Source organism: Peromyscus eremicus, chromosome 15 (genome assembly GCF_949786415.1).
Source record: "Peromyscus eremicus chromosome 15, PerEre_H2_v1, whole genome shotgun sequence".
NCBI classification, from domain to species: Eukaryota; Metazoa; Chordata; class Mammalia; order Rodentia; family Cricetidae; genus Peromyscus; species Peromyscus eremicus.
Window position 1 is genome coordinate 7404334 of NC_081431.1, and position 27479 is coordinate 7431812.

Below are 27479 nucleotides of genomic sequence, written 5' to 3' on the forward strand. Positions count from 1 at the left end.
TGTAAAAATGTATATAACATCCATATATATGTATATATGGACATAAGTGTGTAATTTGGGGTAGGTACTTTGTTACTTATATATTTTAAATTTCCTATAGTACTAAATGTAGTGCTATGTGCATAGGAGACAGCAGACTACTTAAAATGCACTTGGGGATTGACTGTGAAGTCATGGTTTAATAATGAGCTATAAGATTATGAGTACATAATAGTATGGCTATATATGAATGACAAAAATATGTGAAGAACTCCAGTAACTGGCAAGGATAAAACTGGATAGAGCTCACATGAGCAGAGGAAATTCACTATAATGGCAGAGAGGAGCAGTGAGCCTGGCGCCAGCCTTTTTCTGGGGAGATATGGTGGAAAAAAAAACTATTCATTTTAGATAGACCACCTCCAACAGACCAAAGAAATTATTCGCATCAAGTCTGGATGTTGCCTGTGGAGATTTACATTGGCTGTCAACCTGACATCATCTTGAACCACCTAGGAGATACACCTCTAGGTGTGTCCATGAGAGTTTCAAGTTTCTAGGTGGGGTTAACTGTTGTGGGAAGACCCACCTACACATAGTGGCATTGTTCCACTGGGGTTCACTAATAAAGATAAAGTAAGCTGAGGGTGAGCATTCATCCCTCTGCCTTGTAACTACAGATGCAATGTGATGAGCTATTTCATGATCCTGCCCCTATGCCTTTCCCAACCACTATGAATTGTGCCCTCAATCTGTGAGCAAAAATGTAACATGAATCTTAAAAGGTCTTATTAATAAAAAAAACCCAGAGGCAGATATTGGGGAGAGAACTAAGAAATCAGAGAAGCAGAAAGAAGCCACAGCCAACTTCACCTCACCAACTCCTCAGCAGATCCTGTTTCCACGAATCCTCAGACTGAAAGCCTCTGAGTCCTCACCCCTGAGGGTCTCAGCTGAACAGCTGCTAAAAACCTCTAGTTCCTGGTCCTCATGCCTTATATACCTTTCTGCTTCCTGCCATCACTTCCTGGGATTAAAGGCCCATGTCCTTCCCAAGCAAAGACATGATATCTCAAATGCTGGGATTAAAGGCATGTGCCACCATGCTTGGCTCTGTTTCCAGTGTGGCCTTGAACTCACAGAGATCCAGATGGATCTCAGCCTCCTGAGTGATAGAATTAAGGGTGTATGCCACCACTGTCTGGCCTCTATGTCTAATCTAGTGGATGCTCTGTTCTCTGACCCCAGATAAGTTTATTAGGGTACACTACTAGGTACACAATATATTGGGGTGCATAATATGTCATCACACCAAAATAAACCCTTTTTTTTCCTTAAATTGCTTTTGTGAGGGATTTTTGTCACAGCAGTGAAAAAGGTAACTAGTGCAGTATAGCAACTGGATTATGGGATTATCTATAGGATTGTGGATGAAGGGTTATAGGTAGTGTGAGTGACTCAAATGCAGGTGTATCACCTAAAAGTCTCACCCCAGCACAGCTGAAAACTCATGAAAGCTTCATCCAGAAAGATCCCTGTGCAATCTGTAGGCAGCTCTTTTGAAGAGTGTCTTCTATGTAGGTAATTGTCTACTGCTTGCGTAACATCAAGTAGGGATCCTGTGAGTCTTCTAATTTAGCAAGACACCTGAGTTACTTGTGTTTCTTAGCTTCTTGAGTCTTATGATGGAAGATGGGACATAACTATTACTTTTTTACAATTATTGAATTGGTGTATGTATGGGACAGAGGACATTAGCAGAAGTCCATTCTTTCCTTTCACTATACAGTCCTTTAAAGATCAGACCCTGGTTGTCAGGCTTGGGGACAAGTGCCCTTAAATACTGAGTGATCATGTTGACCCATGGGAGGGAATTATTTTTAAAGGATTGTAACAAGATACGCTATGGCCCATATTAAAACTGAGTGAAAGGTATGGACAAGTATAGAAAGCATAAATGATGTTTCTAAGTGCTGAACATACTTATGTGAGATTTTAATGTACAGGAAATAGCTACCTAACACTTCACTCCTTCCAACTACTGCATGCTTTCTCCTGCAATGTCTCACAGCCCCACAATCCAGGATGTGAAAGGCTCTTTGCTTCTGTGGCTGTCTTTCCCAAGTCATTCAGCTCAGGTGTAGAACATCCCCTGATTACCATAGTTTCCAGTACTGGGCCTTTTTCATGGTTCCCATCTACATGCTGAATGCTGGAGTCCCCTACTTCGACATTAATTGTCAGACCTGAGAGCTATCTCCACTCATTTGTACTTCACTGTCTCCCTCTTCATTGTTTGTGGGAGCCAAGAAGGGCTCTATAGCACCAATCAAATCTATATTCCCCTTCCTTTATATCTCACCATTATAAGAAATGGCAAGCAAGCCTCTCCACATCATCCCCTGCCCTTTTCCCTAACTTTCCTGCCAAATCAGATGTTAATAAAGAGGGCAGCATCCTAATGTCTTCCCCAAGTAAGGCTTTGATGTCTTATCTGCCACCCCCAGCAAAGGCCATGAAACTCTGCCATGGCCTGCCTATGATCCTGTCTCATGCAGGCTACTTTCAGGGATGGCAATCTATTCTCTAGCTTTAGGAGTACTCCAATAGTGATATGGTGGCCTCCCTTCACCAAAGAGGTATGCCTCCCCATACAGTGTGGAAGAAGACTACTATCCTAGGTCCTTCTATCCCAGGGACACTCTACCCTCACATGACTCAGCCTCTGTTCCATGTCTTATTACCCACAGCAAGGGGCACATCAACCTTCCCATACTAGCTGGGAAAAGGGAGGCATATTTGGATTGGACCCCTGTATTCTCAACTCAGTCTCAACCTCAGTTCTGTGTCTTCTGACCCATCTCAGGGATGATACAATTACTCCTTCCCCAAATTCATCATAGTTATTATTAGGGCACCATTATTATAATTATAATTATTATTACTATGTTGTGTGACTCTTTATGGGGAAACACAACGAAATGTCTATTTACTCCCAGGAGGGCACTGATTACACACACACACACACACACACACACACACACACACACACACAGAGGCTTACCTAGCTTGATGAAGCAACAAGTTTATTAAGAACATGAGTGACAGGTTACTTGTAGGAGCATGAGTGACTAAAAGCCAATTGTTTTGACTAATGAGGGAACGTCACTAGAGTCCCCTACACAGTTTGCGGCAACTTTATTGAAGAGTCTCGTCTCCTCAGCAGTTGTTCACAGCTTACAGAATCTCAGGGAATCATCTTGTGAGTCTTGATATTGTTTTAAGCTTCCTGGCTCTTACAACCTGGTGAGCTTCCTGGGCCTTAGGAACTACCCTTGGCTCTCCAGGGCAGACATGATTCAGAGGAGACAGCTGACTAGCAGCTCATACTCAAGGCACTGAGTGGAGAGGACAGGCCTCTGTAGGTCCCCATAACAACCTGCGGCTTGTCTCTTGAACTTGATTTCTGCTAAGGATAGCTCACTGCCCCATGATTGGTCTACATTTGATTTTCAGCAAGGACAGCTATAGAAAACAGAGGATCCACTGGGTAGTACTTCAGGAACTTTCTTTCACAACCCATTATCAACCTACTGGGGCCTGTTTTTCTTTTACAGTTCCAAAATTTTAAGTTATTAAAGTTTGCCCAAGAGAGACTAGATTACTTAGACAGTAATAGGTCTTGTTTACCTGGGAATGAATGACAATATCCATACAATGATCTCTTAGCTAAGGAAATGTTTCCTTGTTTATTAGAACAGAAGGTTGGTGAATGACTTCTGTGAATACTAACTTTTGGGGTCCTTTGCATTTAAGGCACTGAAGGACCACGTGTAAGCAATACTTTGCAAATAAAAATGAGTCTCAGATATCTTACATTTAGGTGACATGTAATACATGAATGAATTATATATAGATTTATATTTTCCATGTTTTTTTTCCTCATTTGATTTTCACAATCTAATTAAGAGTGCCATTAAATATCATAAAACACTCTCTGCTACAGCTTATTTTTTCTGATTTTATTTTCAGGAGCTTTTAAAACAACAGGTATAAAGGGATACAACTAGGTGGTTGTTACAAAATCTCTCGATATTAGGTAACTGAATAACCTTGTCACTCAGCCCTGTTCACTGTCAGGTCTTTTTAACTTTGGTCCACTTATCTAGCAGAGTTACACAGACAAATAATAAATTATTAGAGAAAGAGACTGACATTTACTGTAACTTTATTCACAGCAAAGTGTAAAGCACAACCTCATGTGAAGTCAGTTATGGGATGGAGTAAATGTGGATCCTAAGGGCTAACTGAAGATTCGTGCTGTGCACATCTTAAATCAACGAATCCAGAAGCATTTCTCAAGTTTTACTGATATAGAATCAAAATCAATATGTCTTACATATGGCATGGGTCATCTTTAGTCAACCACTGACAGCCTTAAATATCAAATTACATCCAATACTTTTCCATACAGAGACTCATTTGTATTAAAAATGAGACTTGATCCTAAGACCATTATATCTGACCTTGTTTTCAGGCTTTTACATGTATCTCACTTGAGGGCACTACACTGAAAACAGGGGAGGCTGAGATATTTCTGTCATCACATTAATGTCTAAATTAAAACTAGGAAAACTTTAGAAAGTCATGGCAATAAACAACTTTTGACATAGCCTCTTAACTGAATTTTTATTAAAAGAATTATCAGAAATGGATACTGGCTTGTGTAGCTTTCTACTTTTTACAGGATGAACCACATTTAGAAGTGTTTCATTATGATCTCACATTCCAAATGTGGTGTTTGCTTGCAGAGCTTAACACCCCTGCCTCGGGTGAAGCAAAGTCAGGGGGTTCATCATTACATCAGACAGGATGCTAAGAATGTGACAGAATGATCTGGAAACATGGTTCAGCAATTAAGTGGACTTGTTGCTCTTGCAGAGAACTCAGGTTTATTTTTCAGCACCCATACTGGATAGTTCACAAACACCTGTAACTCTAGGTTCAGGGGATCCAACTTCCCCTTCTGGCCTCTGTGGAAGCCTGTATGCACATAGTACAGATTAATTTTTGAAGGCACACACTCATTCACATAAATAAAAATAAATCTTTTTTTAAAAGAATGTGTCTACGATGTTTCCTCCTTTGTGAAAGATAATCTGCTTTTCATGTTGAAAACAAGTGAAGAGCAAGCTGAGCAGAGTGCATAGGTCAGTTGGAGAGATTCCCCTAACACGAACAAGGTTCAGCTTGGAGCCCCTCTGCTGCAAAATCAAATTGGTTAAATTAATTTAGTTTTTCAAAAGAGGATGGAGACACGGTGACCTGAAAGTCTGCCACATTTTCTGCTAAAGTCCACTACACCACATCCATGCACTTCCTTGTTCAAACACTTTCCTGTTCTTTTAAAGTAGGAGGCCGACAAGATCCGTAAATATAAGAGGCACTTACACAGGTCAGCTAATATGGGCTATGGCTTTTTAAGTACCACCTGCCAAGCCCATGCTGTATTTTGCTAACGAAATTCCAGGACATAATAATAACCTAATCGGCCAAAAAGAACAAACCCAGATCTGCCTGTTGGGCTGATAATCGTCTTATCACACCCTGTGAAACCAAGCTCCGCTGTCTGACGGAGCCTCCGTTACTTGGCAGCCTGTTCTAAAAAAGGCCAACAATGGAGAGGGAATGAAGTGGAGTGTGCAGAACCTCCATATCTACATAAAAGAGATTAGAGGCGACAGCGTTCCATTTTACAGCTCAATCATATTGTGTTAGCATGCGCTTATCCGAGCGCGGACGAAATTGAAAGAGAAATAAAAAAGAGCCAGGCAGATAGGAAGCAGAAAAGCGAGGCATGAGCAATTTCCAAGGGTATAAAGGGATGCTAATGGCAGGGCCTGTCATTCTTAAAAAGGGCTATTAGGGCACCATCATCTGTTCTTGTGCCCTTACACTCCTCTAGCTAAAGTCAAGCATTTTCTGAGGCCCTTGTCGTCCTGTTTTTTTTTTTTCTTTCCTTCTATAGATAAGTGTGGTCATGTTTCATAACAGCTCACATCCCCATTCATGTGATCTATTAATGTGAGTCAACTAATTCTATTTACCGAGAAAACCCCTGACTCTCTGTGTATTTTTCTTCAATATTTTCTTTGGTAGGATTCTTCACTTTTCATGAGGCAGAAGAAAGCATATTCACACTAACGTGTATCTGCAGCAGTGCAGAGGGGGCTGGCCTGATCTCTAAGTTGCAAAGCTTCGAGCATGCTAGTGAGTGTGTGATTACACAAACTAAGAACAGAGTGAGGATCACAATGGCTTGAGTGTGTGTGTGTGTGTGTGTGTGTGTGTGTGTGTGTGTGAGTGTACATGAGTACAGGCTTATATGGGTTTGTGTGTGTGTGGTGGGCACATACATGTATATAAGTTCCCTTTACTCTTTAACATGTTACATAGAAAATTCTCAATTTAAGACCGAAGGGGATTTTCAGTTCACTTCTAGCTGTAATCTGACCCCTTACCCACTTAGTCAGACTGGTTCTCCAGGGAGCACACAATTTTACTTTGACGAGGGCAGACATGTGACTCTTTATGCTCTCTTTGCCTCTACTCCCCATCCAATACTCCATGTGACTATGTGTGGTTCTCAGATGCCCTTGAACTCAGGCAAGCTTGGATGCCACAGGGCCCCCTGCACCATTCCCTGTGTGCATGTTGAAAAAAAATTACTTAAGAAAGATTTCAGGGAATTCCTGTTTTTCCAATCGTTATCTGAAAAGCTAAGGTTCTCTTTGTCATCACTTAAAATACCTTCTGGGCATTAGGAGAATGAGAGCCATGAGGGAGGGAGGCATCATAGCACAGTGAACGCTCCTCCATTTGCTATGGAGAGAGAATAATGCCAGCCCCCACCAATTCTAAGCCCTGGTTTATGACTGAGCACATAACCGCACGCTCATTGTTTCCAGCACTGGAAAGGGTGATACTCAGAGTTATTTAAAGTTGCCGTCTTCATTCACCGAAGTCACCGAGTCCGTGACTCTGGCGTGCTTTTCGGCAAGCCTCATCTCCACTCAGATGCACAATCAGGACTGCAAATTCACCTCTGACCTTTCCGAACCACAGGGCTTGGGAGGAGTTGCTATTTTTGTTTATAGCTGGTCTTTATTGTGACAATTCTGGATGCTATCAAAATATCGCCTTAATAAATCTCTAAACTTGGGAAGACTGGAGCAGAGCTTACTGAAATGACAGGTGATGTGGCATCAGGAAGGCAGGATTCACACTGCTGTTTGTTTTCTTGCTTGTTTGTTTGTCTGTTTATGGCAGGGGGCATGGAGGCCAGAAGGTAATGCCAAGGATTTTCCCCTATGGCTCTCCACATTTTTTTTTTAAGATAGGTTCTTTCACTGAACCTGAAGCAGATTGGTTTAGTTAGAATGACTAGTGAGCAATTTCCCAAGATCGCCCTGTCTCCACATTCCAAGGCTGAGATGACAGACATGTGCCAGTACGTCTGGCTTTTATGTGGGTACTGGGGATATAAACTCAGGCTTCCATAAATAGGCTAATGTTTTGAGATACAGTCTTACTCTTACACAGTCTGGTCTGAAATACACTGTAGCCCAGCCTACTCCAAACTATGGCACTTGTCCTACCTCAACCTGTCTAGTACTGGTCCTAGCATTACTGGTGTTAATGAGTCATACTGGGCTTGAATGTGCCTGTATTTCTCTTTGTATTTCTACTCAAATCTCTCTGTCCTTGAGTAGAGGAGAATAAAGATCCTGCATTGGACTGTGGTTCTCAGTGGGGAGGCCTGGAGTAGGCAGCTCGGTGTGGATTGTCCCCTGGTGTCATATGGTAGTGTCTGAGGATATTTTTGTTTGTTAGGGGTACTACTGGCATCTAGTGGGTAGAGGCTAAGGATGCCATTAAACATCCTATAACAAACAGAAAAGCCAGCTACAACAGAACTTTCTAGTACCAAGTATCAGTAGTGCCACAATGAGAAACCATTAGTTAGAATAATTATATTTAAAATATATGTAGGTGTATGTGTATGTATGTGCGTGTGTGAAATAATAATAATCAAAGAAAAAGAGGCTATTTGCTTGAAGGTTGGGAGGGGCACAGAAAGAGACCAAAGGAAGGGAATTGTGAAGGGCTTGGCAAAGGGAGGGGGAAGGTGATGTAATTTTACTTATATTAAAATAGCAAAAATATGTATAAAGGTATATACATATGGAAAAATGGCATACCACATTAATGATCTATGTCAATTATCTAAAAATGTGTCCATAGACATGTTTTCAAAAATTTTTAGTTTTGTTTCTCTACTGTAACCTGCCCATCAATAGCGCCTTCTTTCCAACGAAGGTTTCATTTACGATCCAGACAAACCTGTTACCCAGTTTTTCTTCCTTGTAATAGGCTTTCATTCTACAGTTAAAGCTAATCCTCCAACCTCAGCCTCCCAAATGCTAGCATCACCATACCTAGCCATCTGATACTTTTTGGATTCTTCCTCCACACCCCTTTCCAGAGAATCCATAGAGGTGTGCTTATAGTCTCAATGCAGCCTCATGTATCCATGAGACCTAACTATCTTCTTTTATATATTGTTATTCTTGTGTGGGTGTTTTCCAAAGCATACACTCAAGTTACCTATTTAACTAGTTCTGACTTAATTTGGAGAGCTTTATTAGCAAACAGTGTAAGACAAAGTAGCTGGTATAATACAGAGTGATGTTTAAATTAGTTTACAATTTGCTTGGTCTCATCTAGAACTGCCCTGAACAAAGCTATTCAGAAATGTCAGCTGTGTCCCTAACCACTGTAACAAATTGTTGCCTGAACGCTGCACACCTAATGACTTCAAATTAGCTTCACTGCTATACTGCCTGACAGTTCGTTACGACTGTTAGCGACATGGCTGGCGTATCATGACCAATAAATTGGTTTCAGTGTGGGCTGGGAAAGGGACTTCCATCAATTTGATTAAAGAAATTACTGTAGCATTCAAAGCATAAAGACAAACTAGTTTAAGGAGACGGAAATAAGTTAACCGTGTGTGCCAGAAAAACATTTCTTGTCATTTGAAAACTTCTTTATGAACTATTTGAAAACAAAAATCCAAAGAAATGAAAACAAATTCAGACACAGTACTAACCTTTTCAAAATATGTGGCCAGGTATATTTTTTACTATTATAGGATGAGTCAAAAAAGAAAGGTAATAAAACACTAATTTGCAATAAGCATATGAAAAAACTGTACCATCTTAGTCTAGTATTTCATTTTGTATTTAAATTTATCATAAGTATTTAATTGTAAGCTAATGTAAAATTTGTGATCATAAAGAGAAAGTCAATGTAAACATTTGTGATAAAGAACAAGATGAATGATTCTTAGAAGGAAAAGGATACATTAGCCTACTGATGAAAATAATATTTTAAAGTGGAAAAAAACATAGAATTATTTTAATCAGGAAAAAGATAAAAGTTTTTAATGTAACTATGAAATGGTTTTATGGATGGTACAATCTTTATTTAATGGTGGCAAACAGTGCCCTCCCATATGAAATGAATGATGAACAGAGTTCACGATAACGCATAGATAGAATGGTTATCGCTATATAATGATCTGAATTATTAAAATAATTAGTACTGAATTAAATACAAATGACAGATGGTTAAAAATTAATTCCACAAGAAAAATATAAATTTTTTTGCTATGGGACATACAAACCTGGAGGCATCCACAGCCTTTGTGTTTCTTTGGGGTTTTCGGAGACCTTACCTGGAATATGTTTTGCCCATCCAATAATAACCACCAACTCTCGGTCAGCCAAGTCACAGAGTGTCGTGAGGGCTTTGATGTCGCTGTCAGGAACAGTAGGGTCAGGCATGGCATAGATCTTCTCTGGTTCAGCCACCAACAAATGCGAGACAATCTTGTTATCTGTGGGGTCAAACCAGAGCACTACATGACCACTAACATAATCACCCACTTTTACAAACCCTGAGGTATTTTGTGTTTTGGAAAATCATTGTAGCAGCCTACAACAAAACACACATGCTCCATCATGGCTCATGCTGGGTGCCTTAAGCAGTATGTAGGAAAATTCACAGTAAGAAAGAAGTCACTGTTCATGACAGAAAGCATCCCTTTCTTTGCCTGGCTTTCTGGAAAGAAGACTTGGTCCTGCTGTGAACATTTTTATAGCACACAGGGAAGAGAAGTTGGGCACTTCTTGGGTTCTCTCTCTGATTCTTAAGTGGGATCTGGGGAAGCAGATTAAATAGCACACAACAGTTGCAAAATAAAAGCCCACTGGAAAGCAGTGAAATATGGACTAACGCAGAAAGCAAAGACCCACGAATGCCCATGGTCCTAATAGGCAGGAAAGTCATTAATTGTTTTAATTCTTTTAAAGAAGAGCCAAAGGTCAGAGCCCTTCTGCCAGGATGAATTACTGACTATATAACTCCATCTCCTTGGGATGCATTAAGTAGGAGTAGCCCTCCTTTCCCCCGTCTCCATGTACCAAGCCAATCCTCCAAATACAGCTAATATCTGCGCCCGTAAAAACGGCCCTGCTTATACGATACAGCATTTTCTCCTCCGAGCACCTTACTCTTTAATCTTCTACTTCCATCTGTTGTCCTCAGTTCATTCTCTGCTTCAGATTTATCTGTCTGAAATTTGTGATCTATGCTTTCGAAATCTTCATAAAGTCAACACGAGAGACAAATGGAAAGTGGGTCCTCGGATGTGTTTTACTGCTCAGGGGCACGGGAGGGTTTATGGAAGGGCCTTTGAGCCTGGCTAACAGAATGATTTTTCTCGTTGGCCTGATTTTCAATTTCTCAATGTAGCTTTAGATGTGATTCTCTCTTCTATGTGAGGAGATACAAATGGGTAAAAATCAATTCACATATTGAAGAGTCCTAGGTATTATCTTTTGAGAAAATCAGGGGTCTAAGGGGGACATATGTGGACAGAGCCAAAGTTTCAAGTATGTTTGCTACAGATTTGCCTTCCACTCTGTTTTTAACTCCTTCAGTCCCAAATGATACATGGCATTCTTTTGATTTGATGGAGCAACAAAGAAACTTATTAAAGATGTATTTAGCACTTTTTTGAAATTATATGTATGTATATATCTCCACTCCATGCTAGAATGCCATCTAGCTTGATTTTGCTCAGGTCTTGTGCAGGCAACCCTGAAATTATATTTTAAAATGCACCAATATGGACATATAAATTATATTTATTTCAAATAGTCTCCAGTCCTTGACATTAATATTAATATTTGGGTAGAAATACTCCCAAATACAATCCTTTCTAGGAAAAAATTAAGCCATGATGCTATAGGTTTTTTTTTTAGCTTATAGAATTTGAAATGAGTGATGTTTGTTTATTTTAGACACCGTGGAAAGAACACCTTGTATTTCTGGTTATGCTGGGAGAGTTTTTAATTTTTTGTTCCTCTGAAGAAGCTAGAATCTCAGGACTAGAAGAATATGTATCAGTCAAGGGCATAAGTGTGTAACCAAAGGAAATAGTGACTCTAGATTTTATTTTTTCACACAGGGGAAAACATACAACTTGTTTTATCCCAGTCACGGCTTCTTGACTTACAGGTCAGAGTGATTCAGCAGAAGCCCGGGCATTCTCATCCTGCAGCAAATAGAATAGCCACCAGCACCGTTTCTGGGTAAGTCTTATTTAATGTTTCCCTAATTAGAATCAATACAACCCAATTTTCATTCTTGGGCCTTTGTAGTACACAAGCAACCAGCCAGGGGTGTAGAAATCTCCCCAGCCACCTTCCTGTAAAGCCCATGGCATACCCTGATGCCTATCTGACAGGATCTGAAAATTAAGTTTTATAAATGTTTGTTACAAAAACACACTAATTGGATGGACTAAGGAAAATTAACACAACGGCCTTTAGATAATGAGTAACGATTCATTAGGAGCCCTCTTTATCTCAGACGAATGGAGCGCCCTGCAATTGCTGTAATCTTCTTAGAGGTACTTGACAGGCCACTTCCCAATTTTTCAGGTTTACACAGAAAACGATAGATGTTCCTGAACCGTGTTGATTGACAAATGGCCTGTTGTCATTTTTTTTTCTTTTTTTCCATGGAGGAAATTATCAATGGTTTAGGTCAATGTGTGCTTAAAGTAAATGAGAAATGGGCAATCCAGACATTATTGAATCAAGAAACACTAACCCTCTAATGAAATTAAGCATTAGTGTTTATTGCATTTTATTGTATTATCAGAAAGTTTTTAATTATAATGTGCAAAATCTGCTTAATGCACTCCTAGATCGTATCTGCAGAATGCCAAACGGCTTTGCGGGCTGAAGAGGGGATGCCAGATTGGACAATTGAAGGTATAATCAACATAATGTTTTCTGGAAAGGCAAAAAGAAACTATGCCATATGTTCACTTACGCTTTAATTTTATGTAAAATGGGCTGCTTTTCCTTTAACACAGTTAAAATGCCCTTTCATTTACAGTTCAGGGTCTGCTTTATTTATTTAGCAGAGTCTCAGATGCTGGCATGAATGGTGCACAGCACTGACCCCTCCTGGAGAATCTCAACTGGAAGTGGACCCTTCCTTTTCCCTTGAAGGCAGATCGAAACAGCCTGGCCTTCTCTTGAACTGCAGTAGAAGTGAGAGTAGCTGATGTCTTCTGTGACAAAGACAGCGACATGCGAACCTTGCCACCGAAGCACCTCTTAGGGCCTCTTCTGAACGTCAGGCGTAAATATTGAGATTGCTAGCTTGTGGCACTGTCGCTATTAACTGATTTCTCAGAAAATGGGTTACAGTTATGGCCACAATCTACACTCCAGCCCCTTTTAGTTAATGACAAAGAGAATGGGGTTTGCATTTTAGCTATGCACCAACCATCCCTTCAAATTGTAACCTGGTATCATAAAATCATGGGCTCTTTAAAAACAATTTATAATGCCCATAAGGGCACCTGAGATGGAACCACCAACCTATGCTCATTATTAGTAGGTCCCATTCTCGTTTTAATCTATTGCTAGCTACTGTGTTAACCTTATATAGCTCCAAATTAATGAGGCCCCTAATGTATTTTCATTGGGAGGTTGAGCAGCCAAACTCATTTAGTTAGGGAAAACTACAAAAGTCACTTTCTTGTGAAATCTGAAAGTAACAGCTCCAATGAGCTAATGATCACAGGATGATCCATTTTATGTACCTCTGCAAATAAAGACAACCAGGAAATATAAAATTCACACTATATAAGCTGTGCATTAATACGCTTATGCTTCTGCAAAATGACTAGACACAAACAGGGAGGGTAGAGAATTATCATAGATACCTTTAAAAGAAATGAGATAGTCCATTTGTTGGGTTGACATTGCTCTTTATAGACAATCCCCTGAAAATAGAGTTCATGTTCTCCAATGAAGAGGAGTTTCCTTGGAGTCAGTAGAGATGGGCATGCCAACATTAGTATACACAGTGCCAATTGGGAGGATTCTGTGTCTGGGAAGCCAGGCACATCTGTTGTACTTACATGGCTTTTTGGCTGGCTGCACCAGCTGAGGGTTCAGGTATGGGCTGTTCTCAGCATCTATTCTGCGCTTGTACTTCTGCCGACCTCCACGCACTCTGTCAAGACGTACCCCTGTGGACAGAGACAGGCACTGGATTACTGTTTAGGTAGTTACTTCAGAACAATCAAATACATCAACTGTATCTCCCAGGAGTGCTAAGGAGACAGAGAGTGGAACTCAGAATGGACCAGTGTTACAAGAGAAGGCTAAAAAATTGGAAGCAAAATCAGAATTGTCAGTGTTTAGAAACTGTGGATACCTATGGTTAGAAAACTTAAAAGGCCTTTTTTCTACAGAGCCATCAAAGTTACCACTTGTACATCAGGGCAAAGGCACACTTCCATATAAATTAATTCAAAGAAGTTTCTCTATTGTAGTGTAGTAGTTTGTCAAGATAGACATTGGTGTTCTGTATCCTCATCTTCCAACACATGAAAGCTCCATGTGTAGAATCCAGTCCACAGAAAGATCTAGAACTATGTAACTCTCCTCTCCTGTGCTCATGGAACTGAATGTAATAAAGAGCACCTATGGGCTTGGGAAAGGCATGATTGATGCGGGCTAAAACTGTTCTGTGTTAAAATTCCAGTATATTTCCTCAAGAGAATATTATTTACAAATTGACACACTATTGGGCAAACTCAGAGTGGGCAGGGCTGTACAAATGGGATATAAAGGGTTTTCCTCCAGAGGGAATTCAGAAGATAAGAATGTCAAATCTCCCACTCAACTATCTATCCTCCCATCCTACATATTTAATTATAGTTTTCAGAGCACTTCATGTCCACAGAAATCTATCTTAATTCTTCTAATTGCCCGATCCTTTCTTTGTGAGTTTATCAATATTTACTGAAGTTTAGTATTTTTCCCTTCTTTCCCCACTTCTTAAGCTTTATCTTCTCTCATAACTTTGTCTCTAAACCTTTTTCCAAGGTTTTTCCAGTTTATGGGAGGTGGTCCCATTTACACCTGAGATGCACAGGACATTAGTCATAGTCTTGATGTCTGTCAGCTAGCTTCAACCAGGTGAGGACATTCAATCTGCTATTATTATAGGTAATATGAGAAGACAGGGATAAAGGAGAGACGGGGTGGGAGAGAGAGAGAGAGAGAGAGAGAGAGAGAGAGAGAGAGAGAGAGAGAGAGAATGACACACAGAAAGAAGTAAAAAAAGAGAGAACACTTTAGTCACCTCTAAAATTGTTAGAACAAAAAGCCCACAGAATAGATTCAGATTGCTTGGATCTAGTGTGAGAATTTATATTTCCAATATAGTTGCACACATAGCTGAGGAATTCCTTTTAATCTATTATATTTTTATGTATTGGCTGCAGAAGGACATAAGTGCTTGTGTGCACATGTGGAGGTCAGAGGACAACTTGCAAGAGTTGGTTTTGTCCTTCCACCATATGAATCCTGGGGTGGACCTCAGGTTGTCTGGCTTGATAGCCAGTTTTCCTACCTGGGCTGTCTCCACAGCTCAAAACTGGTCCATTTCTGAAAATGAAGTCTGTCTAGTGAGAAGCACTTAAAGAAGCCAGGGAGACAGCTCAGCCACTAACATGCTCATTGCTCAAGCTTCAGCTTGACTCCTAGATCCCATGTGAAAAGCTGAGTGTGGCAGTACACACCTCTAATCCCAGGGCTCAGAGGCAGAGTTGAGTGTGACAGTTCACACCTGTAACCCCAGTGGTCAGAGGCAGAGCTGAGTGTGACAATATACACCTGTAGCCTCAGGGCTTAGAGGCAGAGCTGAGTGTGACAATACACACCTGTAACTCCAGGGCTCAGAGGCAAAGCTGAGTGTGACAGTTCACACCTGTAACCCCAGTGGTCAGAGGCAGAGCTGAGTGTGGCAGTACACACCTGTAACCCCAGCGGTCAGAGACAGAGCTGAGTGTGACAGTTCACACCTGTAATCCCAGTGCTCACAGGCAGAGCTGAGTGTGACAATACACACCTGTAACCCCAGGGCTCAGAGGCAAAGCTGAGTGTGACAGTTCACACCTGTAACCCCAGTGGTCAGAGGCAGAGCTGAGTGTGGCAGTACACACCTGTAACCCCAGCGGTCAGAGGCTGAGCTGAGTGTGACAATACACACCTGTAACCCCAGGGCTCAGAGGCAAAGCTGAGTGTGACAGTTCACACCTGTAATCCCGTTGCTCACAGGCAGAGACTGGAGGGTTCTGCAGCTCAGTTACCAGCCATCCCAGCCAAATCAGTGAGCTTCAGGCTCAGTAAGAAGCCTCGGCTCAAAAGCTAAGGTAGAAAGTGATTGAGGAGTGACATTGGACGTTGACTCTTGGCCTCTACATGCACATTCACACATGTGTGCACGCGCACACACACACACACACACACACACGTCAATAGAGTTTCCTGCTATGCCATGTCTTGCATTTGCAGAAACACTCTCAAGCAGTGTGTGATAACCACATCACTAGGCATCTCCCTTTTGATTTTGGACTTTCTGTCCATGCTCCACACGACTCCTATCTCGATCCCTTTCCATCTTGGCAGGTAAGTAGTTTTCTACCCACACACCTGTATATCCATCTTCCTGTACCAACTATCCACCCATCCACACACCCGGCCAGTTCCTGAACTGTCAAAAGCTTTCAAAATACACCAGGAATTCACTCTTTATTCTCTAAAATGGAAATCAATTGGACAAAGAATTCTTTTATGACTTGTGAGTTTTATTTATATGACAGTGGGGGAAAAGACTAGATATTGATACTCATAAAGTATGAGAGTAATAATTCTATAGTAAAATGTGACAGAGACTCGATGTGCAGAACAGTGTTCCTGCCAAGTTTGGGTAACAATTAATAGCAAAATTTTCTGAAGTCAATATGTTTTAAAAGATCATAATAATGTATTCATGTGGAAACTCATTCTCAGTCAAAAGTAGCCAAATATTAAATTTTTCAAGTATTTCAAACAAAGTAAAATATATCTACTACTGCCTTTTAACTTTGCTCTCAAACCTGGGGAAAACTGCCTTCTTTGCACCCCAGGAGGGACAGTGACCGTCATCCTGACCATTTTCTGTAGCTCACTACACTCACAGGAAGTTTAAAGGACAATACAACTATGATAGCTCCAAATATCTCTGTGCTGCACCACACCATTCAGCAATCTATTTCTTTATACTGGAGCAAAACCCAGACCAACAAGAGCCAGCCTCTTCTCGCCTGGACCAGATACAAACACATTTAGAAACAGCAGCATAGACTAAACCAGACTTGAAGGGGCCTCTGAACATGTGCCAACAGCTTCTTCGCCTTAGATTATTGACAACTGATGGACTCACTCATCTGAGTAAAAAATCAGAACTTAGATGTTTGGTTTCATTTCTTTTGAGACAGGATCTCACTTCATTTCCAGACTGGGAAACAAAGCAAGTCCCAGTCTCAACAAAAAAAATAGTAACTAAATAACTAAATAAACAAATATGTTTTCCTTGAGTTCAGCTATAATTTGTCCAATATGAAGTACAGAATTACTAATTACAACTTAACATAAAGTTTCAAACCATTTTGGCAAAAATAAATAATGATATTGTTTATGATCAGTAATTGGGAGAGCTAGGTTAGTTAGAACCAAACATCAGTGGATTGAAAAATCTCTGCCAAAGATAACCATGCCTGTTTTTTACACTTCTACAGTTTTACATAAGCAATTTCTCCTTAGGCTTTACTTGGAGAATATTTTTGAAAAAAATTAAAACGTGAGGGGTTATTTTGCCCCTGAAAAAATAATGTGCCCATGAAACAGTGTGTGTGACAGGATTTTGAAGTTAATTAAAGTGACTGGATTGTCTACTCAAGCAGAGACTACAGTTACCTTTTTTCAATAAATAAATACATAAAAGATGTTAATAGTTGGCATTTCCTACCTACTAGAACATTTCACGAGGCTTCTTCAAGTGCTGTGTGTGCCTGCATGCCACTAGGGAGTCACAAATTGTACACACTGTCCAAATTTACAAAGTGGAAAGAGCAAGAGTAGTAGGAGGAGGAAAAAATGCTGTGAAGAGAATAAACACTACACAAAGCCAAAGGGTCAAGCCAAGGTCACGTGGGCACGGTCACGTTAAGCCAGCACGTTATGTCCAAATGCAAATTTTCACGCTATTATGTGGTTAAAGTCAAAGGCAGCTTTCATTATTTTAATAGTGTAAAGTCAGATGGATTCTATGTATATTTTGGGGAATTATTAAGAATATTAATTATTAATATTAATTATTAAGAATATCCTTACCTACTTTATTAATTTAAAATTAAGACACTTACATTGTTCCAAAGTAAAGAATTACTAAAAGACATTAAAGGTAAGATCCCAGAAAACTTAAGAAAGAAACAAGCGATCACGTAAAATACAAACAATTTTGAAATGATCATTCAAGACTATTGCCCTCCCTTCTACTGTCTGGTACCCTGTGTGCTTCCTCTGCTGCCCAGCAGCACTCCTCTCCTCCCCTATAGGAAGAGAGCATCTGACCATACCCGGAATCCATCTGCTGGTGACTGTTGAGGGAAGCATCTACTCAGAGCACAGAGGAAGTTCTCTTGCAGGAACTCCAGCAAGAGGCACCAAGAAGTAGCAGAGTCCAGCCCAGCACTGGGAATTTCCACGGCAGCTTCTGCTGGGCTTCTCCTTGGGGACAAAACCTTGGCAGCTATGCGTATTTATGGGCTTCCCAGCAGGGGGATGAGTAGAAATTATTTGTATATGCACACAGATGCTCCGGGGGAAAACCAACCACATTAACTGCCTGCAGATCATCTAAGGCGACATGACAAACCAAGCCCTGGGTGGTTTTTGTAGCTATCTTCACCCTCTCAAAATAGACAGCAATATTGTTAAATATGGCTTTGAGATTGAGTCCCTTTCTCCCTGTTTTAACAAACTGCCTCCTGGTGCCTACTCTCAACAAGCACAACCTACAAGTTAACTCAATGAGCCAGTCCATGCCTGATGTGTCCTGTGAGAAACAAAAGCCAAGGCAGTCACTAGCCTATACTAGTTCCCAAGAGCTTGTTATGCGCTAAACACTCAGGGTGAGTTGAATTATGTACGCACACATACCCTCAAAGTAATCCCATGGGGCAGTTGCAATTCTTTTCCCATTTTACAGGTGGGAAAACTATGATGTGTAAGAGTCAGATTCAGATGTGTTCATCGGGGAGAATGCCTAGACCAGAAGATTAAAAGCAAATTACTGGAGGAAAGGATATCTATCTGCATGCTGACCTGGCCCAGATAAGAGGGAGAACAGAGCCAACAGAAGGAATGTGACTCCTTCCATTCAGTCCTGGTCCTAGTGACTCAGCTAGATGTTTGCGTCCACAGCTGTGAACAAATCCAGTGATGAGTTTTTAAAAATTAAATTAAAAGACTTTCTAATCTTTTCTTCTGAAGCAAGGCAGGTTATAAATTCCCATGCTCCTCATTCCTCACTGAAAGGGCACTGCCTATTAGACAGGTCTGGCTTTGCCACAACACAGAAGCAAAGGGATATCACAGCCAAGTTTTATAGTTCTGACAGACACCATCGATGGCCCATGTCCACGTGTGGTGGCTGATGATTATTGTTACTTGGGCTAGAATATCAGGTCTACAAAACAGGAGTGTCAGAAGCTGCTCCATCTGTGCATTGAAATACTGTAATATGTGAAGAGGTAAAAGAAAAGGATCATGAAGAGATTGAAAGGTAGGCAGAGAGGGAGAGAGACAGAGACAGAAAGAGAGTCAGAGAGACTTTAGTCCCTAAATGAGATAAAAAGCCAAGGCTCACATTAATGCTTTCTTGTCCTATAAATACATGAACAAGAAGCAGAGAGGAGACTTTCCTCTTGGCCTTCCCAATAGCCATCTGGATAATTAACATGGAAAGCTCGCACTGGAAACTGCACAACCTTCTAGGTGCATCCAACATGCACATGTAGGTTAATGCATACAAGACAAACCCCCAAAGAAGCCCCTTGATCCCCAGATCCCTGAAGTGCAGCCCACCGCTCTTGGCTGCCTCTATGGCTCTGGCACCAAAGTTATAATCTGGATTGAAGCTGGAAAGGGCAGGAATTTGAAATCACTATCCACAAAATATTTAGCAGGGAAAATGTTTCCTTAGCTGAGGTGAAGTTGCTTGTGTGAAGCATGGAGGCCTAATCTGTGACACATACAAGTACAAATTAGGTCATCTGCAACAGGTGACGTGGTTTAATTGAATGTCTTCTGTCTGCAATTCTGACAAAAGGTGAATGGAAATAAATGAGTCGGGCAAGACTGCCCTGAGCCTCACAATACCCAATATCTCATTATTTTTAAACAGCTATCTATAAACTAATGCTGACAAGCTTTGAACCTTTTATTTCTGCTCAGGCTGAGGTTTCTGTGATAGGGAAAAAAATAAAAGGCAAGAGGAGAAAGGGGCATCCAGAACATTGCATTAAACATGCAATACCTACCATTACCACCTCCCCAGTGTAATTAGAGAAACCTCCTGTTCAAAAGGCACTATTTCTTCCTCTCCCCTGTCAGGGGCAGGCACGCTTGGCCTGCACTTGCTAAACATAGGGGCTGTCTTTAAAGAGGAAAAGAAAACCTTCCTTTTACTTTGGTGGCTTTCTTTTTCTGGTGTGTATGTGTAATTTGTGGTGTGTGCACATGTATGGAGGGGGAAAGGGTGCCTGTGCTTGGAGGCCAGAGAACATTCCAGAGTCCTTCTCTCACCCTCTACCTTTTCCCCCAGATACCGGGTCTCTCACTGAATCAGAAGCGTGGCTGGGAGTCAGCCAACGTCCACAACCCTTTCCTTGCTGTTCCCGCAGCACTCTGGAGGCAGGTGAACTCACAAGTGGCCACACCAGGTCTTTCTTTTTCTGACAGGCTCTTATAATGTAGCTTGGGCTAGTCGGAAACTCACTGTGTAGAACAAGCTGGCCTCAAATTCACAGTGACCATCCTGCCTGTACATCCAAAGTGCTGGAATTGGAGGCATGAACCCACATGCCTAGCCACACCTGGTGTTTTATGTGGGTGCTGGAAATCTGAACTCAGGTCCTCATGATCGCACAACAAATTGTCTTATACAGTAAGCCATTTCTGCCAAATCTCCTTTCCTTTTTATCTTAAAAAAAATCATATTACTATAGTGTATGTAGCCTATCAAACAATATTTTGTCTTAGTTAAGCTGATAACTATTTATACTTTTAGAAATAACCATTTCCTGCCAATAAAGTTATGGGGTAATGGGCACAAATATAAAACCGGGCAGATCCATCAAAAGCAGTGATTCCACTAATCAACAATCACGGTGATGCTAGCAGGAGGATGTTTTTATACAACAGCAGTGCTCCTCACAGTGCAGAAATCCCCTGGGCCACTCTGCAGGAGCAGGGAAGCAATGTCTGCAGAGTGCAGGGCATAGGGAACCAGCCACTCTGGTTTATACATGGCTGAGCAGAGAGCGCTGATCATTTTAGCCCACTGGATGGGAGGAATATAGTAAGACTCTAACAACAACAGCACAGGGATGTGGATTTCAAAGAGGATACACCAAGGTTTGCTTTTAGTTTTTGTGGTTTTGGAAATATGTGACAGAGCATGATGGTGAGAATCTGGAGGTCTTTGGGCACTATAAAGTGGACAGGAACCTAGATGACATGGACAAACCAGCTAAGACTGGTGAAGCTTGAAGGGAAACTTACAGAAATCCCAGAAGAAAACTTTCAGTCCTCAATAGTATGTGATTTGCCAGACACTCAAGTGACATCAGCAGACACAAGCAGGAACTTGAGAGCCAGTTATAGATAACGAAGAGAAGCACAGTGCTTAGTGATATTTCTCTGGTGATCCTTATAACCCGCCAAGGTAAAAATCTGAAACCGAACAAATCTGGAAGCTGAGAGTATAGTTCATCTGGTCCAGGGCTTGGTGTTGTTCATAAAGTCCCAGGCTTAATTCCCCATACCACATAAATCAGGAGGACTGGAGCTGAGCTTTAATCCCAGCACTATGGAGATGCAGACAAGAGGATCAGAAGTTCCCAATCATCCTATAGTTAGGTCAAGGCTAGATGGGTCCCTGTTAGATAGATGGATGGATAGATGGACAGATAGATAGATAGATAGATAGATGGATGGATGGATGGATGGATAGATGGATGGATAGATGGATGGATGGATAGATAGATAGATAGATGATGGATAGATGGGTAGATAGATGATAGATAGATAGATAGATAGATAGATGATAGATGATAGATAGATAGATAGATAGATAGATAGATAGATAGATGATAACAAAGTAAAATCTACCACAGACTATATCAAGATGGTGTATATCTCAGGTTCTGTGTAATGAAACTCTACCCAGTACATAAAATATATAGAAAAAAATCAGTTAAATAGAGATCAAATATAGATATAATGTTAACATATACATTCCTAAATGTCATAGGAGAGACAGGCTTTCTTGTGGCACAATGGCTTATTTCAAATCCCTTGTGACATTGGCAGCAAGAAGTTCAACACAATAATAGAAAAAGGCATTCAAAGAACCTCTCAGGGTTTGCTTTGCAAACAAGAGCACCAATGATGTTGAGTCAAATTTTAATATCATGCAAAGATAAGATACACTAAATATGAAGTTAAGATGGCTAACAGGTTGTTGGGTTGTGAACCACCGTCATCCTGTCTTACAGGGAGGGAAGGAGTAGAGTTTCAAGGTCCCATTGTTAGATCTTCAGTGGGAAAAAAAGAAAATAATAAAGGAATTCTGAAATGGAGACAAAGAGATGCTCTACTGAGTGTTACTGGAGATGCTCCCAACCCAACCTCTCTCCATTACCAAGAAGAGCTTAGATGTTTCTGAGGGGAGTTAGTAAAGAGAGGAAAGAGAGACAGGAAAGATTATAAAAGGCCTAGACCCTGTGGAAATTCAGAGCTAAGAAGAGGGGTGCACAGGAACCAGTGGGCACACCTTGCCACAGGCAGCCTTGTCCACAGAGATGAGGGGTGCACAGGAACCAGTGGGCACACCTTGCCACAGGCAGCCTTGTCCACAGAGATGAGCAGCTACCCGCGAACGCTTCAAGACACCTAATTATAAATGTTTCCCTCCCCAAATTTGTCTGAATTTTCTGTTGAGGGACTTAAGATGAGGGTAGGTGGATTGTGAGACATGGTGATAATTAAAAATCACATATATAAATAAGTACATATATATCAATCAATAAAAATGTTACACACTAAACAAGCAGTGTTTCCTATATGGCTCATTTCTGTTCACTATCTTTTGATCTCTTGTTTATTTGTGGAATCTAGATGCTTTCTGCTTTCAATAAATAATTACAAATTCAGTTTCCTTGACAAAGATGGTAGATACACAGGAGGCATTACGTTTTTTACATCTGATGTTCATGCTAAATGAGTGGTCAGGTCTGAATAAGAAATGATTTCAGATTCAATCTTAATTGTCATGAAGTGGTAGAGCTAAGTAAAAGAGTTAGATGTAAATAAATCTAAACAGTAAAATGAAATCTCCTGTCAAAGACATTCTCCACATCAGGAAAGTGCATACTCTTTAAGGTGAGTAGTTAGGTTGGGCACGGTGGCACAGGCCTGAGTTCTCGGCATTTGGGAGGTTAAGGCAGGAAAACATCAAGTTCAAACCAAGCCTGAGTGTATCCCAGAACACCCGAGAAACAGAAAAGAAAGGGGAAGAAGAGAGGGGGGAAAGAGAAAAGGGGGAAGGAAGTGGGAGAAGGAGATAGGCAGAGAGGGAGGGAGGGAGGGAAGGAAGAAGAAAGGGAAAAAAAGGAAGGAGAAATTGTCTTCAAATGCTGCTACAGGAATTTAGAAAGACCTTGTATTTGGACTGGTATAGAAAACACACACACACACACACACACACACACACACACACACACGGTGTGTGCCAAGGTAAACACCTGGGTCCCCAGGAGGAGTCTGTTGCACCAAGCAGGGGATTTCTTGACAGATGTTCTTTGGGGACTTGTCACAGGAGACCTTTGTTCAAAGGACCCACATTGTGGGGAGCAGGTTTTAGGTTCTAGCCAGAGCCAAGAACAGAGCAAACACACTCATCTGGTCACGAGGCAGCTCAAGGCTAGATGCTGTGAGTCAAAGCCCCAGCCGTCACTATTGTATGTAGGGAGAGGTAGAATTTCCCATGAAAATTTCTCTTGTTTTCCAAACCAGTTTTCTTAGTCTATCCTATTGGACAACTGTTTGCCTCTGTGTTTCTGAAACACAGCCTGGCCCCCAAACAGACTTTAACACACTCTACTGTTATGTATATTCAGCTGAATTCCACACACTATTTGAAATTGGATCAAAGGATCAAAAATACAGCCAAATGATTTTGTTGTATGTTTTAACTGTATATTAACATCAGTGAATTTGCCATGTTGAACGCACAACTTATTACAAAGGAAGACTCAAAAATACTAAAAAGGTGAACAAATACATTTATGGATCATTTATTAATCAGGTGTTTTTATCTGCTTGGTTGATTTATTTTGTATTTCTCCCGCTAAAATGTATACACAACATATGGATCTCTTTGCAATACTTTCTGTAATTCTCAGTTGCTGTTTTTCTTAGTGTGTTAGTATACTTTAAAAGACAGGGAAACATGAAGGTCACAAAACAAAGTGAATACAAAAGAAGGAAAAAAAGAGTTGGTTGGAAGGTAGAGTCTCACAATTTAATATTTCAACATTCTTCTTACATACTATAAAAGGAAACAGGAGTTGATCTGCTAAGGGGATCTCAGTCAGATCTTCACATGAGAATTGTATTTAGAATTATATTTAGATATTGAAAGTGAAACAGGAAAGACCATATGTCCCTGGACTTGGGAAATTTGACAAATGAAAAAAAAAACACCATTCTCTTCCCAAGACACTTTTATTGCCTTCCTGCCTGGACGCAGATGAATGAATGGACCACGTGGTAAGCTCTCTTCCTGTTCCAAGAGTCTATGAATGAAATACTTAAGAAGATGGAAGTGACCCACAGATTTGGAGTCTGACAAGTGCCCGGGCAGCTGGAAACATAACACACTTTGTATCCTCAATCAGGGAAGATTGGAGCCAAATGGACAGTGTTAGCGGAGCCGCCAGCAGAAGGCTTGCTGGCACGGGCCTTAGTGCCTCTCACACTGACCTTGGCCAAATGCACTTCCCTTTGTTCTCACCGATAATAGAGCAAATAAAATACCCGTTTGAAAAATGCTTGCAGCTTATTGCTGCATTAGGAAAAGATCAATGTCCACTGCACATGGAGGGGGAGGCTGAAACTAGGAGATTACAGACAACCTCGGGTTTGCTACCACATCTGGGTTCAGCTGAGCAGAAGAGGATCACATAATGGGCATTCTGAAAGCCACCCAAGGATGGGAGAGAGCTCTGCCACTGAACTAAACAGCACCTGATCTGCAGAATGAAAAGCATGGATGAAATATGACATATTCCATTAGATATATCACAGAGATAAAGGTTGCATCTCATCATGCACAGCTGTCCCGAAATTCAAGTATGTTTGTGTAGATGTGTACACATACCCAATGACCATGGAGACATGTTCCAAGATCCTTGGTGAATGTTGACAGCCCAGACAGCACTAAACTCTATATAGACTATACCCCAGTCTACACACACACACACACACACACACACACACACACACACACACACCCCTGTGGCCCTTTCCATTTTTCCTGAGCTTTCATCACATATTGTGGCTCTAATTTTTGGTTTGAGGCGAAAGAAAGTCTAGCACAGTTTTTAAACCTTTCTTTATGACAGTATGGATCAAGGATTCCTTCTTACTACACAGCTTGGTGACCTCAGCAGGCTTTACCATTTCTTAAATCACAGAAGGAAGCAACATATGGGCCCTCTGCAGCATAGCCATGCTGCATGCATCACTCTTATGAGTTAGGGATGTTATTAAGAAAAGTAAGGGCTCCTGAGCACAAGTGCTCTGTAACTGCGGCACTCCAGGTGAGGCCTTTGTCAGCTGCCAAGTGACTGGCAGTTTAGGGGCACAGGCGCCATGGATATGCTGGGAAAGGGTAGCTCCACACTTGGGGCAGAGGGAACAGGACAACCTGAGGTTCCACCATGCTCATCAGAAGGGACAATAGTCGAAAATGTAACCGTTCTTTATTTCCAGAATTTTCCATTTACTATTTTCAGACTGAAGTAGAATCTTCAGGTGAGGGGGACTACTGTATACACAGAGATACACAAATACACATAGTGAAAGCAATTACTGTATACTCACAGATATACAGATATAGATTATGCATGAACAAATGTTCTCAATCAATACAATATTACTTATTTTTCTTTCTGTTCTAATAATTACACGGCCTGATCAAGTATGTTTAAGAACCACTCATTTGTAAAGTATCTTCCTGAAAAGAGAACTCACTATGTGTGTGTGTGTGTATAAATATATATACACATATACATACATACATATATATATACATACATATATGTACAGACACACACATACACATATATATCTAAAAGAATCCACCATTCTGCTTCTTTATGTAAAGCCATTGTAGTGGAACTGCTCATACATTTCCAGCTGATGATGTAGTCCTTGGGCTGCCAGGTTGCCAGTTATAACTTTTGGTGTCCATGGAGTTAGAAGAAGCCAACTGCTGGAACTTCCCTGATGGGAGCCAAGTGTGACAACTGGTTGCTTAAACTAATCATATTATATGTTGGTAGCGATTTAGAAATTATCCTTGAATTTCACTTATTCCCTCATTATGTAAAAGTGCAAATTAAATGACCCAATAGCTCAAGCTGTCCTATAGACTACAACACAAAACTCTAATTTTAAAATCTTGTTTAGTGGGCTTTCCATCCAATGTTAATGGAAAAGGGTTTTCATTAGAACTCATTCCTAACAAGGTTATAAGTTTAATCACCCAGACCCCACCCGAGCACCTGTCAGTTAAAAGTGCTGACATGTTTTGGTCCAAACAAGCCCTCTTGAAAGAGAATCACTTTGGAAGTCCCTGTGGCCGTTTGCAGAGAATAGTGGCAAAGACCTTCTGAAATCCATCCATCATGTTTACTCAATATGTCCATCTTTTACAGGAATATATATCTTCCCAGAGAGAAGTTCTTGGTTTCTCTGCAATCTGTTGTTACTAGGCTCTCCACAGTGACTAAAGAGAGTCAGTTGGTGGAGAGTACTTCCTTTGGGGCCCTTCTTTCAGTACAGGAAGAGGACCTTCAGGCTCGGAACAGTAGGTCCATGCTGTGGACTGTTCCGACAGTCACATGAGGAAGCAAGAATTGGAGTTTAGGGGCTGGAGAGATGGAGAGTGGTTTAGAGCACTGTCTCCATGTTTAGTTCACAGTATCCATGTGGATGCTCATAGCCATCGGTAACTCTAGCTCCAGCATGTCTGATGCCCTCTGTTGGCCTCTGAAGGCAACACACACACACACACACACACACACACACACACACACGGTGCACACTCATGTTTGCAGTCAAACATTCATCTATATGAAATAAAATATTTTTTTTTTTTTACGAATTGGAATTTAGGAAATAAAGGTGCTTCCTTTGGGTTAGGGAATCATTAGGTACAGAAGGGGCAGAAGGTGTGGCTAGAATAACTCTGAAGGAGGTGACATGGACAGGAAATGGGATGATCAGTGACAGTGATTGCAGGAGGGTTGAAAGAAGGTGGGAAAACTCATGCTCTCACTGTTTTTGAATACATGAAGGCACATTATGAAAACCTTTCCTCATGCAAAAATAACACATCACAGAATTGAACATGAGTCCCTGAGTCTTTTTATAAGGTGTAAGACA

General features: G+C 40.9%; 1 protein-coding gene across 1 annotated transcript in view; it reads right to left on the bottom strand.

Annotated features, from left to right (window-relative positions):
• The window catches only part of Esrrg (estrogen related receptor gamma), a 176462-nt gene that overhangs the window by 51909 nt on the left and 97074 nt on the right, over nucleotides 1-27479 (bottom strand). The window contains exons 3-4 of the mRNA XM_059280676.1: nucleotides 13550-13660; nucleotides 9779-9940 (exon numbers count right to left, since the gene is read on the bottom strand). Coding sequence (XP_059136659.1) covers nucleotides 9779-9940; nucleotides 13550-13660 — 273 coding nt within the window. The remainder of the gene's footprint in view (nucleotides 1-9778; nucleotides 9941-13549; nucleotides 13661-27479) is intronic.